At 51.0% G+C, this 14,095-nt stretch overlaps 1 protein-coding gene across 1 annotated transcript; it reads left to right on the top strand.

Moving 5' to 3' along the window:
* The first annotated feature begins 527 nt into the window (after positions 1–527).
* Positions 528–13,719, top strand: EDEM1 (ER degradation enhancing alpha-mannosidase like protein 1). The gene is made up of 12 exons (XM_058032121.1): positions 528–907; positions 1,728–1,800; positions 3,281–3,384; positions 4,150–4,321; positions 5,367–5,550; positions 5,981–6,155; positions 6,808–6,928; positions 7,477–7,647; positions 8,229–8,302; positions 8,993–9,089; positions 9,943–10,125; positions 11,067–13,719. Exons 1-12 carry the CDS (start codon positions 528–530, stop codon positions 11,154–11,156), a joined length of 1,824 nt encoding a protein of 607 aa, XP_057888104.1. The 3' UTR covers positions 11,157–13,719.
* Positions 13,720–14,095: the final 376 nt, after the last annotated feature.

The following is a 14,095-nucleotide window of genomic DNA, read 5'->3' as shown; positions in this document are numbered from 1 at the left end:
AGCTGTGCCCAATGCTCGCCCTGTCCCCGGCCCAGAGCCCCGAGTGCCACCTCCAGGTGACACCTCCAGGGATGGGCACTGCAGAGCTCCCTGGGCAGTGCCAAGGCCGGAGCGCCCTTTCCATGGAGGAATTCCTGCTGCTGCCCAGCGCTGTCACCGCACCCCGGGGCGTTTCCGGGAGCGCTGTGGCAGTGCCCGCCGGGCAGGGCAGGGCCCAGCGCTGGGCAGGGCTCCCGGCCCGGGCCCGTCCGGGGAGGCCGCGCCGCTGCCGGCCCCGCCCTGACCCTGCGCCTGCCGTGCCACGACAGCCCCGCGCCGCTCCGCCCCTTTAACGCCGCAGGGCGGTGCCTTTGAGTGACACACCGCGCGCCCAATGGCCGGAGGCCACTCCCTCCTCCGCGCCGTCTCCACCAATAGCAGCGCAGAGTGGGCGGGCGTTGCGCCCCTCCCAACACTTGTTTCCCTTCCGCTCTTAAAGGGGCCGCGGCGCGGCGCGGGCGGCGCCGCTGCGCTATGCGCGGTCGGCCATGCGATGGCGGTCGGTGGTGCTGGGGCTGCTGCTGCTGCGGCTCGGGCTGCAGGCGCTGCTGGCGCTGCTGCCCGCGCTGGCCCGCGGGCTCTGCCTGCACCCGCGCCTGCCCTGCCCCGGCCCGCGGCCGCCAGCCCTGCCCGGCCCGCCCGCGGGCGCTGCGGGCCGCGGGGCCCGGCTGTGGGGCGCGGCGGCGGGCGGCGATGAGTACGAGCGGCGCTACAGCGGCGCCTTCCCGCCGCAGCTGCGGGCGCGGCTGCGGGACGCGGCCCGGGGCATGTTCGTGTTCGGCTACGACAGCTACATGGAGCACGCCTTCCCCCGCGACGAGCTCGACCCGCTGCACTGCCGCGGCCGCGGGCCCGACCGCCGCGACCCGTGAGTGCGGCCGGCAGCGGGGAAGGGCCGGGGGAGAACGGCTGTGGGGGGACGGCTGTGGGGGAACGGCTGTTAGGGTCCGGCTGTGGGGCACCGACCTGTGGGGAACGGCTGTGGGGGGACGGCTGTAGGGGAACGGCTGTGGGGCACCGACCGGTGGGGAGCGGCTGCTGGGGCCCTGCGGGGTGGGCACGGCCCCGGGCTGGCATCGCTCCCTGTGTGCCTCCCTGGGGGTCAGGCTGGGCCCAGCCACGGCACAGTTGGTAATGGCCATATTCTAAAATACAGCAAGTTTCACCTCCGTATGAATCGTGGAATAGTTTGGGTGGGAAGGGACCCTAAAGCCCACTCAGTGCCACCCCTGCCATGGCAGGGACACCTCCCACTGTCCCAGGTGCTCCAGCCCCAGTGTCCAACCTGGCCTTGGGCACTGCCAGGGATCCAGGGGCAGCCACAGCTGCTCTGGGCACCTGTGCCAGGGCCTGCCCACCTTGCCAGGGAACAATTTCCTGTTAATATCCGGTATAAACCTATTCCTTTTAAGTTGGAAGCCATTTCCTCTTGTCCTGTCACTGCAGTCCCTCTCTGTATTTGTTGTAGCCTCCCTTCAGGTACTGGAATGAACTTTGCATATTGGGGCAGAGCTGTGGAACAGCTGCCCAAGGAGTCATGGAGCTTCCCCTTTTGGAGACATTCCAAACCCACCTAGACAGTTCCTGTGTCACCTGCTCTGGGTGACCCTGCCTGCACAGGGGGTTGGACTGGATGATCTGCACAGGTCCCTTCCAACCTTAACAATTCTGTGATTCTGCTCTTCCAGCTCCAACCTGAACATCAATGATGTGCTGGGGAATTACTCCCTGACGCTGATCGATGCGCTGGACACGCTGGCGGTGAGTCCTTGGTGTGGGACACTGCCCTGGCCTCCCTGGGATACTGTCCTGGCCACCCTGGGACCTGTCCTGGCCACCCTGGGACCTGTCCTGGCCACCCTGGGACTGCCCTGGCTGGGGCAGCTCCCCAAGGCTTGCCCAGGTGGTGCAAACAGCTGGATCACGAGCTAACAGCTGGATCAGAAACCAGCAGTGTCACATGGGTAACAGAATGAGAGTAGTTGGAGGTGGCAGCAGAGATTTCCTGAAGAGACAGAGGAAATTTTGGAGCTCCTCCCCAAGGTTCAGACGAGATCTCTTTGGGATTTGCCCGGGGTGGGTGGATTTGAGCTGGAGCTGCTGTGAGTTGCTGAGAGGTCCATCAGGAGGAGGGTTCATTGTGTGCACGGGGGCTGGAAGAGCTCTGGTTGTTTCACTTGGCAGAGAGGGCCTGACTTACACACAGATCTGTGTGAAGTGGTGAAAGGAAGGAGGAGAAAACCTGTACAGCTGCTTCTTTGCTGCATTTCTGCCAGAACTGGGAGATAATATGAGGAGCAGCTCATTTCTGTGTTAGTGCCAGGGCATGGGGTCACGAGGAGGAGCATTTCCAGAGACCCCAGCAGTTTCACTGTTCTCATCTGTGCAGCCAGGGCAGGCTTTGTGCCTTCTGGAGTGGCAGGGCTCACTGATGTGCAGGAGCCACAGGGATGTGTATCTCCTCTGGCTCTTTGGGATATAAAACCCTTCCCACTCCACCCTGGGCTGCAGCAGTGGTGAGGAGCTGCTGGAGCAGAACTGAAAGCAGAAGTGAGGGAGATGTTGGGTTTTACTGACAGAGAAGTTTGGGATCTGTGCTACGTGCCTGATAACAGTGCCTTCCTGTCCTCATCACCACTGGGGCTGTGCTTAACTTCTTTTCTCACATGGAAGGGTTCTGGTTGCTAAATCTCCCGTGTTTCAGAAGCTTCTGCATGAGGCAAGCCTGTTCTGCTCCCCATTGCTCAGACCAACACATGATGCTTCCCCACTGGGTCTGGGTGATGGGGACAGCTGGCACCTGGTGCTTTGGTTAGAAATTTAGGTATGTGCCAGCCTTTTCATGAGCTCAGGCAAGCAGGAACGTGTGTTTTCCTTCCACATTCCTGCTCCCCAAAGCTCAGGCTGAATTTACATCTGTCTCTGGATGCAGTGGAAATCAATTCCTAGGTTAGACCTGTGGGAGGCAGGCACAAGGGAACTGCTGGGTGTGCAGTGCTGGGTCAGGAACCTGAAAGGTTGGACTGGCCTTTGGTCAGATAAACATTCAATCAAACTTCATTGTTCTGCAAGTTGTGTTATGTTTTAAGCTGAATTTAACTCTTGAACTGATAGTTCAGGCAGTTTGAATACTCAGTGTGCTAAATGTGACTGCTGGGCTAAGATGTGAACTTGCCATTCTCTTCCCCAAGCCTCTTCTGAGGCAACAATTGTACAAACTAGCTTTGTTTTTCTGTAACAGGTAATGGGAAACTCCTCAGAATTCCAGAAGGCAGTGAAGTTGGTGATTGACACAGTTTCATTTGACAAAGACTCAACAGTCCAAGTTTTTGAGGCAACAATCAGGTATGTGGTGCTGAGTTTCTGTCTTTAAAGGTTAAAGATTTGGTGTGTGTAACTCACAGTGAAATCATTGATTAGGAGGTCTTTGGCAGGCTTTATTCCCTACATGGTTCCTCAAGTAAGCTGTTTCTTAATCTCCTATGAAAATATTCCATCCTTTCATATAGGAAACAATTTTAATCAGTCCTGTGTGACCTGGAGCAGTGAGGCAGTGGTTGGCTCTGTGCTTGCAGCAGAGACTCAGATCTGTGCCCTGATCAGCAAACAGCCCTGGGACAGCTTTTCCCTGCTCTGTTTTTGGTTCATGGACTTCTGCTCACTTTCATTTTCATTTTAGATGAAAAAGACTCTTCTTTGTTGGAAATGGGTTTAGATACTGTCTGATTTTAAAGGGTTTTGTTTTCTGAGTGCCTCAAGCAATGTTTATTCCTGCTTCACATGGCTGGCTTTCTTTTTTCTGAGTACTGAGTTTATGCAACACCCTTTCTGCCATTTGCAGGGACAAGGAGGTCTTCACTCCTAAACAGATTTGTTCCAAGAACTCCTGGGTTAGGTAAATTTTGCAGAACCACATTTTGGAACAGTGGCTGACAACAGCATGAGTTCTACATGTGTTCACTACTGCTGGGGGAAAAGCCAGGTCATTTTGTGTAGTGCCTGTAAGGAGCACAAAGTCATAATTCTGTCAGACGTGACAGCAGTAAGGTGTTCAGGTGAGGAATGAGCTTCAGGTGAGGAATGAAAACCTGAATTTTCCTTTTCCCACAGGGTTTTGGGAAGCCTGCTGTCTGCCCACATCATCATTACAGACACCAAGCAGCCCTTTGGTGACATGACCATCAAGGATTATGACAATGAGCTGCTGCACCTGGCTCATGACCTGGCAGTGAGGCTGCTGCCAGCCTTTGAGAACACCAAAACTGGCATTCCCTATCCTCGGGTGAGTGACAGCAGCCCTGGGGAAACAGGCTCAAAGCAGTTTCACCTGTGCTGCACCTTCAGTTTGGTGCCCTTTTATGTGCACTTGGGGTATTGAGCCTGCCCCAAGGTATTCTGAAGTGACACAGGGGAAACTGCCCTGAGTTGTGGTGATGTGTATAGTACAGTTTGCTGCTTCTGTCTAGTGAATGTTTTCCCTGGGCTGATTTTCACTGTGTGTATTGTTCCCTGTGGGTCAGGAGTCATTTGTTCCCTTGCTGGTTGGTGGAGCATTCCCTGCCCTGTGTCACACAGCAGCAAACAATGCTGTCAGTAACAAGGAGTACTGTAAAGACAAAGAGGAGGAAAGTGACTCTATTGGTGACTTGCTACTAAAACAATTGTATTAGAATAAAACTCTTCTGAAATATTTATCATACTGGGCTTGCAATTTATAATTTTCCTGAAGACTGCTCAGTGTGTCTCAGTACTCTGGGACTGCTGGATGCTGCAGCCTCTTGTTTGAAGCAGATGCAGTTGGCAAGGAGGAGGATGTCACTACTACTGGAACAATCCTAAACTGCAAAACTATAATTAGCACTTGCCTGGCTGCTCTTAATTTCTGGAGACAGCAGCACTGCTTTTCCCCTTGTAGAAATGTGAATTTTCACTTCTGTTCAGAGCCTGGTAAAGCAGCTGAGGGTGCTGTAACTTCCCTTCAGCACCCTGTCCTATGGGGAAGGGGAGGAGCATCCACTGAGGAAGCTCTTGGTTTCACCAGCACAAACTGAGGCCAGCAAAGAAGGAAAAGCCTGAATGTTTAGTGGAAGGCATGAGAAAGTGAAGTTTGCAAGGGTTAGCAAGTATAAGAGAAAATGAGGCTTGCCCACTTTAGGCATGGTGTTGTAATGCTGGAAGAAGAATGTCAGGAATTCTACAGGAAAGCTTTCCAAGTGTGCTGGTTTTGTGTCTCTGTGCACGTTCCATGCTGCACATTGAAAGGCTTGTGCTGAAGGGAGGGTGCAGCTGTGAGCACAGCTGGGAGTGCAGCCTGTCCCTGCCCACAGGTGAACCTGAAGAAGGGGGTTCCCCCAGACAGCCACAACGAGACCTGCACAGCAGGAGCTGGGTCCTTGCTGGTGGAGTTTGGGATCCTCAGCAGGCTGCTTGGAGACTCCACCTTCGAGTGGGTGGCCAGGAGAGCTGTGAAGGCCCTGTGGAGCCTCAGGAGCAATAACACTGGACTGCTGGGTAAAGACTGAGTGCCTCTGTGTCCTCGTGTGTCCTCACCTTTTTCCTTCTGCTCCCTCTGTAGCTGTTCAGTCGCGTTCTCCTTGTGTACCCAGGGCTTGTGTTGAAAAATGGAGTCTCTGAAAGACTCCTTAGGGCACAGGTTTTCAACTCAAATTTTCCACAAAACTGGGGAATGGAACTGAAGGCCCTGATTTGTGTCCCCATTAATATAATTCAGATTGGCAGATGACTCAAAGTACTTAAAATAACTGCATGTGTGTGGGTGTTCCTCAGATGAATCCACCACTGTAGCACTTCATCTGATGTTAATCTTTGATTCTTCCTCCTTGGGAATTTCTGAACCTGTGATATTGCCAAGTCTTGACTGGATTGTTTCTCTCTGATATACTCAGCAATCTCAGACTAAACTTGTTGTTTGTTCTGAAAGGAAATGTTGTGAATATCCAGACTGGTCACTGGGTTGGAAAGCAGAGTGGACTGGGAGCAGGGTCAGATTCGTTCTATGAGTACCTGCTGAAGTCCTACATCCTCTTTGGGGAAAAGGAAGACCTGGACATGTTCAACTCTGCTTATCAGAACATTCAGAACCACTTGAGGAGAGGGTATGTGATTCATGTCAGCATCAATTCCTTGAGCAGGGAATCCTCCAGCAGGATCTGAAACACATCTGTTTGTGGTGCTTTGTGTCAGGCTCTAGAAAATCTGTTCTTAAATCTCCTTTCCATGGTAGTCTCCTCATTCCTCAGCAACTGATGGGGTGCAGAGAAGCCAAACTGCTTACTGTCCCATTTATAAATGTTGAGAAAAGTCTGGCACTGCAAAAGAAATGTATTAAATTGGCTGCTTTGTCCTGAAAGCCTCATCTTGCCTAGCATGACTTTTGGTAGAAATTCTGCTGGCAGAGCTCTGAGATATGATCCCAGTATGAATTAACATCCCTGTATGAATTAACTCCTCTGAGAGCATGACAGTGTTTGGGTTCCCTTCACAAGGAGCCCAGCAGAGCAGAGCAGTGCCTGCCTGAGCTGTGGCAGTGTGCTGTGCTGCCCAGGCAGAGGCACTGCCCTGCATTGCTCCCTGCATTGCTCCCTGCATTGCTCCCTGCATTGCTCCCTGCATTGCTCCCTGCATTGTCCCTGCATTGTTCCCGCATTGTTCCCGCATTGTTCCCTGCATTGTCCCTGCATTGTCCCTGCATTGTCCCTGCATTGTCCCTGCATTGTTCCCTGCATTGTTCCTGCATTGTCCCTGCAGCAGGGAGGCCTGCAATGAAGGAGAAGGGGACCCTCCCCTCTACGTCAACGTCAACATGTACACGGGCCAGCTGATGAACACCTGGATTGACTCTCTGCAGGCCTTCTTCCCTGGGCTGCAGGTGAGCTTTCCTGCTGGGAAGGGCCGTGTGGGAAGGCCCATCCTAATCCTGGCCTGGGGGTGAGCCTGAGTCCTGGCCTGGGGGTGAGCCTGAGTCCTGGCCTGGGGGTGAGCCTGAGTCCTGGGCTGGGAGGGAGCCTGAGCCCTGGCCTGGGAGTGAGCCTGAGTCCTGGGCTGGGAGTGAGTTTTCCTGCTGGGAAAGGCCCATCCCAGTCCTGGCCTGGGGGTGAGCCTGAGTCCTGAGCTGAGCTCCCACCTGTGGCTTTGCAGAGTTCAGTTCAGCCCTGCATTAACACAGCCGTGTGGGGAGCCCTGCCCTGCTCTCTGCTAGATCTGAGATTTTCCACTTCCCTCTTTTAGCCTCAGCATTTGTGTTCTGTGCTGTGAGGCTCTGCTAGAGCTTTTACTGCAAAGAGTGAATGCATTAGTACTTTTGGGGGGTTGTTTTCTGTGTGTTTTATGGGGGAAGAGTTGTTTTAGGTGCCACACTCTCATCTTTGCTGGCCTGCAGCACTAAGTGTGTGTATCTCTGGCTGCTCTGGTGCCCAGGTGTTGATAGGAGATGTGGAAGATGCCATTTGCCTCCATGCCTTCTATTATGCCATCTGGAAACGCTATGGGGCTCTCCCAGAGAGGTACAACTGGCAGCTGCAGGCCCCAGATGTTCCCTTCTACCCCCTGAGGCCAGAGCTGGTGGAGTCCACATATCTTCTGTACCAGGTATCTGCCTTCCCTGAGCTGCACGTCCTGGCTGGGCCAAAAAGCTTTTGTTCAGAAAGTCACTTTATCCCCCTGACCTCTGGCCAGCTGAATTTTGGCAGCCCTGCAGCTGCCTCTTGTCCTGTGGAGTCTCTGGGCAGGCACTGCAGTGTTGTGCAATGTTGTTGCTCTGCTGTTTGCTTCAAAAACAGCCTTTTTTATAAGGCAGGCAAAACCAACACAAAACCACCTTTTCTAAAATCTGCTGGCAGATTTTTACAAGGCAGAGACCTGTGACTGCTCAACCAAAATTGCTGAAGTAAATGTAAGAGCTTTCCTTGCAATGCTGCCCCAGGCACAGATACAATAAACTAAAGTAACTGTCCCTACAAGGAGGGGATCAGAGAGTTTGGATTTACTGCAGGTTTTCTAGGATTTGCTCTAAAGCAAATGTGAGAAGCTTGCACTGGCTAATCCAAGTCATGCTCCCATAGAGATAAGTTTGCTGATACAAGACTCTGGTACCAATAGGCCTTTGTTGTGTTATTTTTACAGGATTTCAAAATTGCTGACTCTAACTCTTGTCTGTCTTCCTTATTTAGGCCACAAAGAACCCGTTTTACCTTCATGTGGGAATGGATATTCTGCAGAGTTTGGAAAAATATACAAAAGCAAAGTCAGTCTTCAATGTTCTTTTCTTCTCTCAGTGCTATATATCTATATTTTATTCTACAAATATTGTATAGAATCCAGTCTGCCACATGTAGGTAAACCAGAAAACCCAGTCCTCCTTGAAAGCCACAAGTGATGATTTATTTATTGAGCACTTCTTTCTTTCCCATCTGAAAATGAAATTACAGTCCAGTGGATAACTTTATACATTTGGAATTTTATCACTGCCTTTCAAAATGCACTGCTGATGATCAGCTGCTAAAAACTGCTGAAAACAGTGGTTGGGATTTTTCCTAGGGATCCTGCAAGATTATTTCTCCCCTCCTGGTGTTTAGCTGAACTGGGGGATGGCCCCTAAGGCAGATGCTGCTGGGTGTCAGCTTCCAGTTCAAGACAGCAGCAGTGAATCCTTTAATACTGAGTAGCTGAACTTCTTGCAAGGCTCAGGGGGAAGACAGTGCATTTTTATTCCTTTTTATTAATTGACTCATTTTCTAGACAAATGTGTGATGGCTGGCCAGGTCAGGCATTGCTGGTGAGTGGGGTTCAGGTGATCACAAACCAATACCCAGTGAGTGCTGCACAACACAGCTGTTCCATTTGAGCTTGCCCTGGCAGCTGGAATGCTCTGAGGTGAGGGGGTGTCTCCAGCAGGAGGGCTGGAGCTGATCCCAAACCCTGTCCGATGTTGCAGGTGTGGCTATGCCACGTTGCACCACGTGGTGGACAAGACCAAGGAGGATCGAATGGAGAGCTTTTTCCTCAGTGAAACCTGTAAATATTTGTACCTGGTAAGTGTGTGCTCCTCACTGCAAGGCACTGCACAAAAAGGGCACAGGAGGGGGCAGCAGTTATTAATTATTAATTAGAAACTGGGTTGGGGATGGGGCATCATTAATGACAACGTGCTGGGCTCTGGGGTTTGTGTATGGGGGTGGTTCAGGCTGAGCTATGGGGATGATTCAGGCTGAGCTTCCCTTGTTTGACCTCACCCCACTCTCTGAGCTAAAGCAGCTGCCCAGGTGTGGTTCCTGCACCTGGAGAGCTGCAGATCTTTGGGAAGAGGCTGGGAAGGAGAGGGAGCAGGACTGGAGGGAGCTGCTGCTCAGCTCTGAGCTAAGTACTGCTTGCAGCCCTCCTGCCTGGGGCACAGCCTCTGCTTTCTCCCTGCTGGGCTTTGGCACTCACAGGAGAAAGCATTTGGGCTGGCATTGCCTAAGCCCCTGTTCTCAATCTCCTTTAGTGCAGAAAACCAAATAAATCTGTGACTGAGTGGATGCCAGCCTAGAAATGCCTCACAGAGCAGCTTAGAAAAATAAGGGCACTTTCAGTTGTGTGAGAAGTTTTTCTTCTGCTCTCCTCTTCTAACTGCTCAGATCAATCCCTTGCATTAAGACTATTTATTTCCATTTGCTCCAGCATTATTTAGCACTAAAAGGTATTTTTGTGTGATCCTTCAAAGTGTGAGTACCTGTTCCCAGCTGCTTGTTACTGGGAGGTGAAGGATGATGAAGGCATGCAATGGCTGTCTGTCCCATCTCTGCTTCAGCTGTTTGATGAAGAGAGCCCAGTGCATAAATCTGGAGTAAGTTCATGTTTAGGACTGATGTAGTACAGTCCCTGTCTCTCCTGTCTCTCCTTCAGCTGTTTGATGAAGAGAACCCAGTGCACAGGTCTGGCAATAAGTTCATGTTCACCACCGAGGGCCACGTGGTGTCTGTGGACGAGCGGTTCCGGAGCTCGCTGTGGGAGGACATCCTGCCTGCAGGGGAGCACAGCCTCAAAGCCAAGCCCTCCGAGCCCAAGGCAGCCAACTTCAGCTCCAATGTAAGCAACACACTGCCTGGGGCTGGGGAGGGGCAGCCAGGACACACTGAGCCTCTGGGAGGGCTGCTGCAGGGAGTTCCCTTTGGAAATGTCAAACACCCAAGGAGCTCCTCTACTGCTGCAGAGAGTTCCCTTTAGAAATGTCAAACACCTGAGGAGCTCCCCTGAACAGCACTTGCAGCAGCAGCATAAATGGCATCATGTGTGGGATGCTGGTGAAGGTGAAACCTGTCCCCTTTGAAGTGTTTTGCAGCAATTGTTTTGTTATTTGTTAATTTACTTCCAATTATTTTTCCTTTCCCCTTTTCTTTGCCCTTAAAACTCTCCAGTGTTTCTGTCAGGGGCAAAGGGAGAAGCAGAGGGTCATCCAAACTCAGCTTTGTCTTCCTCAGTGGGGTTTTGGGGGATGTAAAAGGGGACCTCTCTCAGCAAGGCCTCAGCTGGCCCCAGAGCTGTGGCTCCAGTGCCCATCACCAACCAAAACAGATCTGGTTTAATCACAGAATGCTGGAGTTGAAAGGACCTTAAAGATCACCTCATTCCACCCCTAGTGGGACAGCTGCCACTAGAGCAGTTAAGGACAATTTAAAAAATATCTCCAATATCTCCTGGTAGGTTCTGGTGTGGCTCCTTCCTCCTCCCCACAGAGCTCCAGGAAAAGAGCATTATTTTAAACATTCACAGTTGTCATAGTGAAGGAAATCTCAGTTGCACAACAAGCTGTGCTGTGTGTTTGGAAGCTGCAGCCTGCACTGAGGAAACACTTGCTGCTCATTTGTGGGATTTGTGCTGCAAGTCTGCACAGAACAAGGGAAAGTTGGGGGAAAAAGTGTTATTGGGTACAGTTTTCTGTACTGGGAGGATCTGAGGCGATTGCAGAGGGGATGGGCTTGCTTGGGTTTGGATCTGAGTCTTTAAAAAGATGTAAATTTTCTCAACAGTGTAACAGAGTCCCTGATGAGAGGAGATACCTGCTGCCCCTGAAGAGCAACTACATGAGACAGATCGACAGAATGGTGGGGCTGATCTGAGGGACTCTGCAGGGGAACTTGGGGGAGCTTGGCATCCTCTGCAGACATTCCTCCCCTTCAGCTGCTCCCTGCAAGGCTGGGTCCCCCAGGTGTCCCCCAGGTGTCCCCCAGTGTCCCCAGTGGACACCCAGGAGATGGAGCTCATTCCTCTGAGCTGGGGTAACCTCCCGTGCCACCTGAACAAACAGCTCTTGTTTCAAGACTTCTATGAGAAATGTTGTTGCAAATGAAGGCTGAATCTATTTTAAAAGAAAAAGAAGGCAAATTGGCCTGTGCCACTTAGCTACCTCCTTGTAGCTGTGTTACAAATGTCCCTCTAGAGCAGGGTCTGCTGTTTAATCTGAAATGATCTCGGGGCTTGGGGAAGGAGTGGGGAAGTGCAATTTTTTACACCAAGTGGAACTATTGAATTTTTCTGACTAGCAATACACAACCTAAAGGTCTACTCAGGTAGGAACCCACTGGGTTTGCTGAAACAAAACTGCTCTGTGTACTCTTGGAGAGATCACTGCTGGTGGTGTGAGAGCTGCTGGCAGTGTGACATCCCTCCCAGCCCCAGCTGATAGAAGCTGCAGGGCTGTGGGAGCCTGTGGCTGCAGAAACCAGTGATCAAACCAATCCAGGTGCCTTTTTGGAAGGGGGAATTGCAGAGCCACTCAGGCAGAAGTTCCCAAAGTTTCCTTGTTTGCCAAGTTTTCAGTGCCTTTTCAGGAGAGATGCTGCTAAGAACTGGTGTCACAGTACATGAAGAACAAACTATTTCACATTCCTGACAGGATTCATGTGTTAGTGCCTTAAGTTCTCTTCACTACCAGGGAAATCTGAGCTTCCTTGGGAAGATGGAAAAGTATTTCTGATGAGTGGGTTGCAAAATACAGTGGAACCCAAAGTCACTTAAAAAGAGGTGTTTGGAGTTTTTTTGAAGATACTGGAAAAATATCTGTGAACTTTCAGGAAGAAGGCAGTTAAGGGCTTGAGGGATGACAACAAACTGAGGCCAAAACAACTATTTAAAATATACCAAGTTGGGGTTTTTTTTCTGGTCGTTGCTTATATACTTCTAACTTTTGACTACAGTTGAAGTAGTAGAATTTCATTTTTGGGTTAATGACTTTTAAATTGAGGCATAAATACGAGGGCAACTTGATCTGCTGTATTTTCACCTTCTTACAACAACATTGGTTTTCATAAACCACGTGTTGCAACTCAAAACATTTCTAATAAATATGAAGTTTGTGCTGGAGAGGTTATTGTTGGAATCTTTTAATGTACAGATGCATCTCAGGGACTTTGTTGTAGAATCTTCTATTCCATGATAGTTGAATCTTTTATTCAGGCAAAACAAAATAATCATCAAGTCTTCTTAGTGTTATTATGTGTGTTTGAGGGGATGAAGGGTTGGAGGGGGGACAGGGAAATAGGTTAAAATTTCCCAAAATATTGCAATAGAATGGGTTGCCTTGGTGTTTGAGTCAGCTGGTGATTCAGCTCCTGTGGCATTGGCTTTGCCAAAGGTGTTTCTGCAGTGTCTGAGTTTGTGTTTCAGGGGAAAGCAGGATTGGAGGTGCTGTGATGCAGGGAGGGTCAGGCAGTGCTGAGGGCAGGGTGAGGAGGGTGGCAGGGGCACTGCTGCCCTCACAGAGCTCTGGGCTCTCAGTGCTGCTCCTGGGCCAGCCCTGCAGGGAGCAGAGAGGGAGCCCAGCCCAGCACCCACACGGGCTGGGTCAGCTCACAGGGTGGGCAGAGTGTGGGCATGGCCAGGATAACCAGGACAGACCCACCCTGAGGCTGCTGGTGGCTCCTCCTGCTCCAGTTTGTCCCTGGCTCCCAGTTCAGCTCCCTGGCTGTGGCTTGGCCACTCTCCCTGTGATGGTGATGGTGATTGTGATTGTGACTGTGCTGTCTGAACTCCTGAACCCAGGGAGGCTCCCAGCCCAGCACTGTGCACAGAATCCATTCCAGAGCGTTCCAGACACAGTTCCAGGACTGGGAGGAAGTTGCACAAGTGCTTTGCCATTGTGTTTTCCTTGTGATTGCCAGGAGTAGTGAAAGGTGGTGAGAATGACAGCAGCCCAGACAGGAATTGCAGCTTCCCTTGGGAATTGCTGTGGAATTTCTGCTGCCAGGTGATGTGACAGTCATCTTTCCATAGGAATGCTTTTATCCTCCCAGAAGCTGCTGGTAAAAGACTCTGTGTTCCTTCAGGAGCCAACTTTTCTCCCTCTTTGTTCTAAAACTGCTTGGATACGTTTTTACTCTGTAAGGACAGGGCACCCGTTGTGCACTAAAATGAGCTTTTGTATAAGTCAATGGCATCAAAATGGAGCTGATAACAGTGCTGGAATCGTTTGCTGAAATAGACTCTTGTATTTCTTGGTATCATGTGCAATATCAAGTTTTCTGAACTGAAAGTGCCATGTATGCTTAATTGTTATTTATCCATGAAGTATTTAACTGAGGAAACCTGGAAGAGGACCAAATGTGCTTTCATGAAATGTCCTGAATTTTCAACACTTGCCTTGCCTTTTGCAAATCTTCATTAAAAAATAGCGTGTTTGACTACTCTGATGTGTGTTTGTCCTGTAGGGGGGATCTCTCTGCACCTTCTGAACACTGGGATTTCATCTGGTTAGAGCTGGGACAGTTCCATTTATCCTTCCTGCAGGAGAATAAACCCACTCCAAAACAACAGGGCTCTTCTCCCTCTGTTCCCTTCTCTCCTTGAGAGTTTGGGGGCAGCTGAGAGCAGGGCTTGGTGTGGGATAAGTGAAGTGGACTCAGGAGCAGGTCCTGACCTCCCTGCTGGGATTCCCAGTCCTTTGTCCAGTCAGTCCATGAAAAACCTGGAATTCTGCACCAAGAGCCTTGCTGAGCTCTCTCCAGCCCATGGAGAACCAGCCTGGGAAACAGCTGGTGCTGGGTTTGGGAGCAGGAATGTG

This window comes from Melospiza georgiana, chromosome 11, assembly GCF_028018845.1.
Source record: "Melospiza georgiana isolate bMelGeo1 chromosome 11, bMelGeo1.pri, whole genome shotgun sequence".
NCBI classification, from domain to species: domain Eukaryota; kingdom Metazoa; phylum Chordata; class Aves; order Passeriformes; family Passerellidae; genus Melospiza; species Melospiza georgiana.
Note: the sequence above shows the minus strand (reverse complement) of the source record. Positions and strands in the feature narration are given on the sequence as shown.

Excerpts from the sequence above, each read along its gene's own strand:
- EDEM1 (XM_058032121.1), top strand. The coding sequence starts at position 528 with ATGCGATGGCGGTCGGTGGTGCTGGGGCTGCTGCTGCTGCGGCTCGGG. Across the intron at positions 6,156-6,807 it reads CAGAACCACTTGAGGAGAGG|CAGGGAGGCCTGCAATGAAG; the intron begins GTATGTGATTCA and ends TTGTCCCTGCAG. Across the intron at positions 10,126-11,066 it reads CAGCCAACTTCAGCTCCAAT|TGTAACAGAGTCCCTGATGA; the intron begins GTAAGCAACACA and ends TTTTCTCAACAG.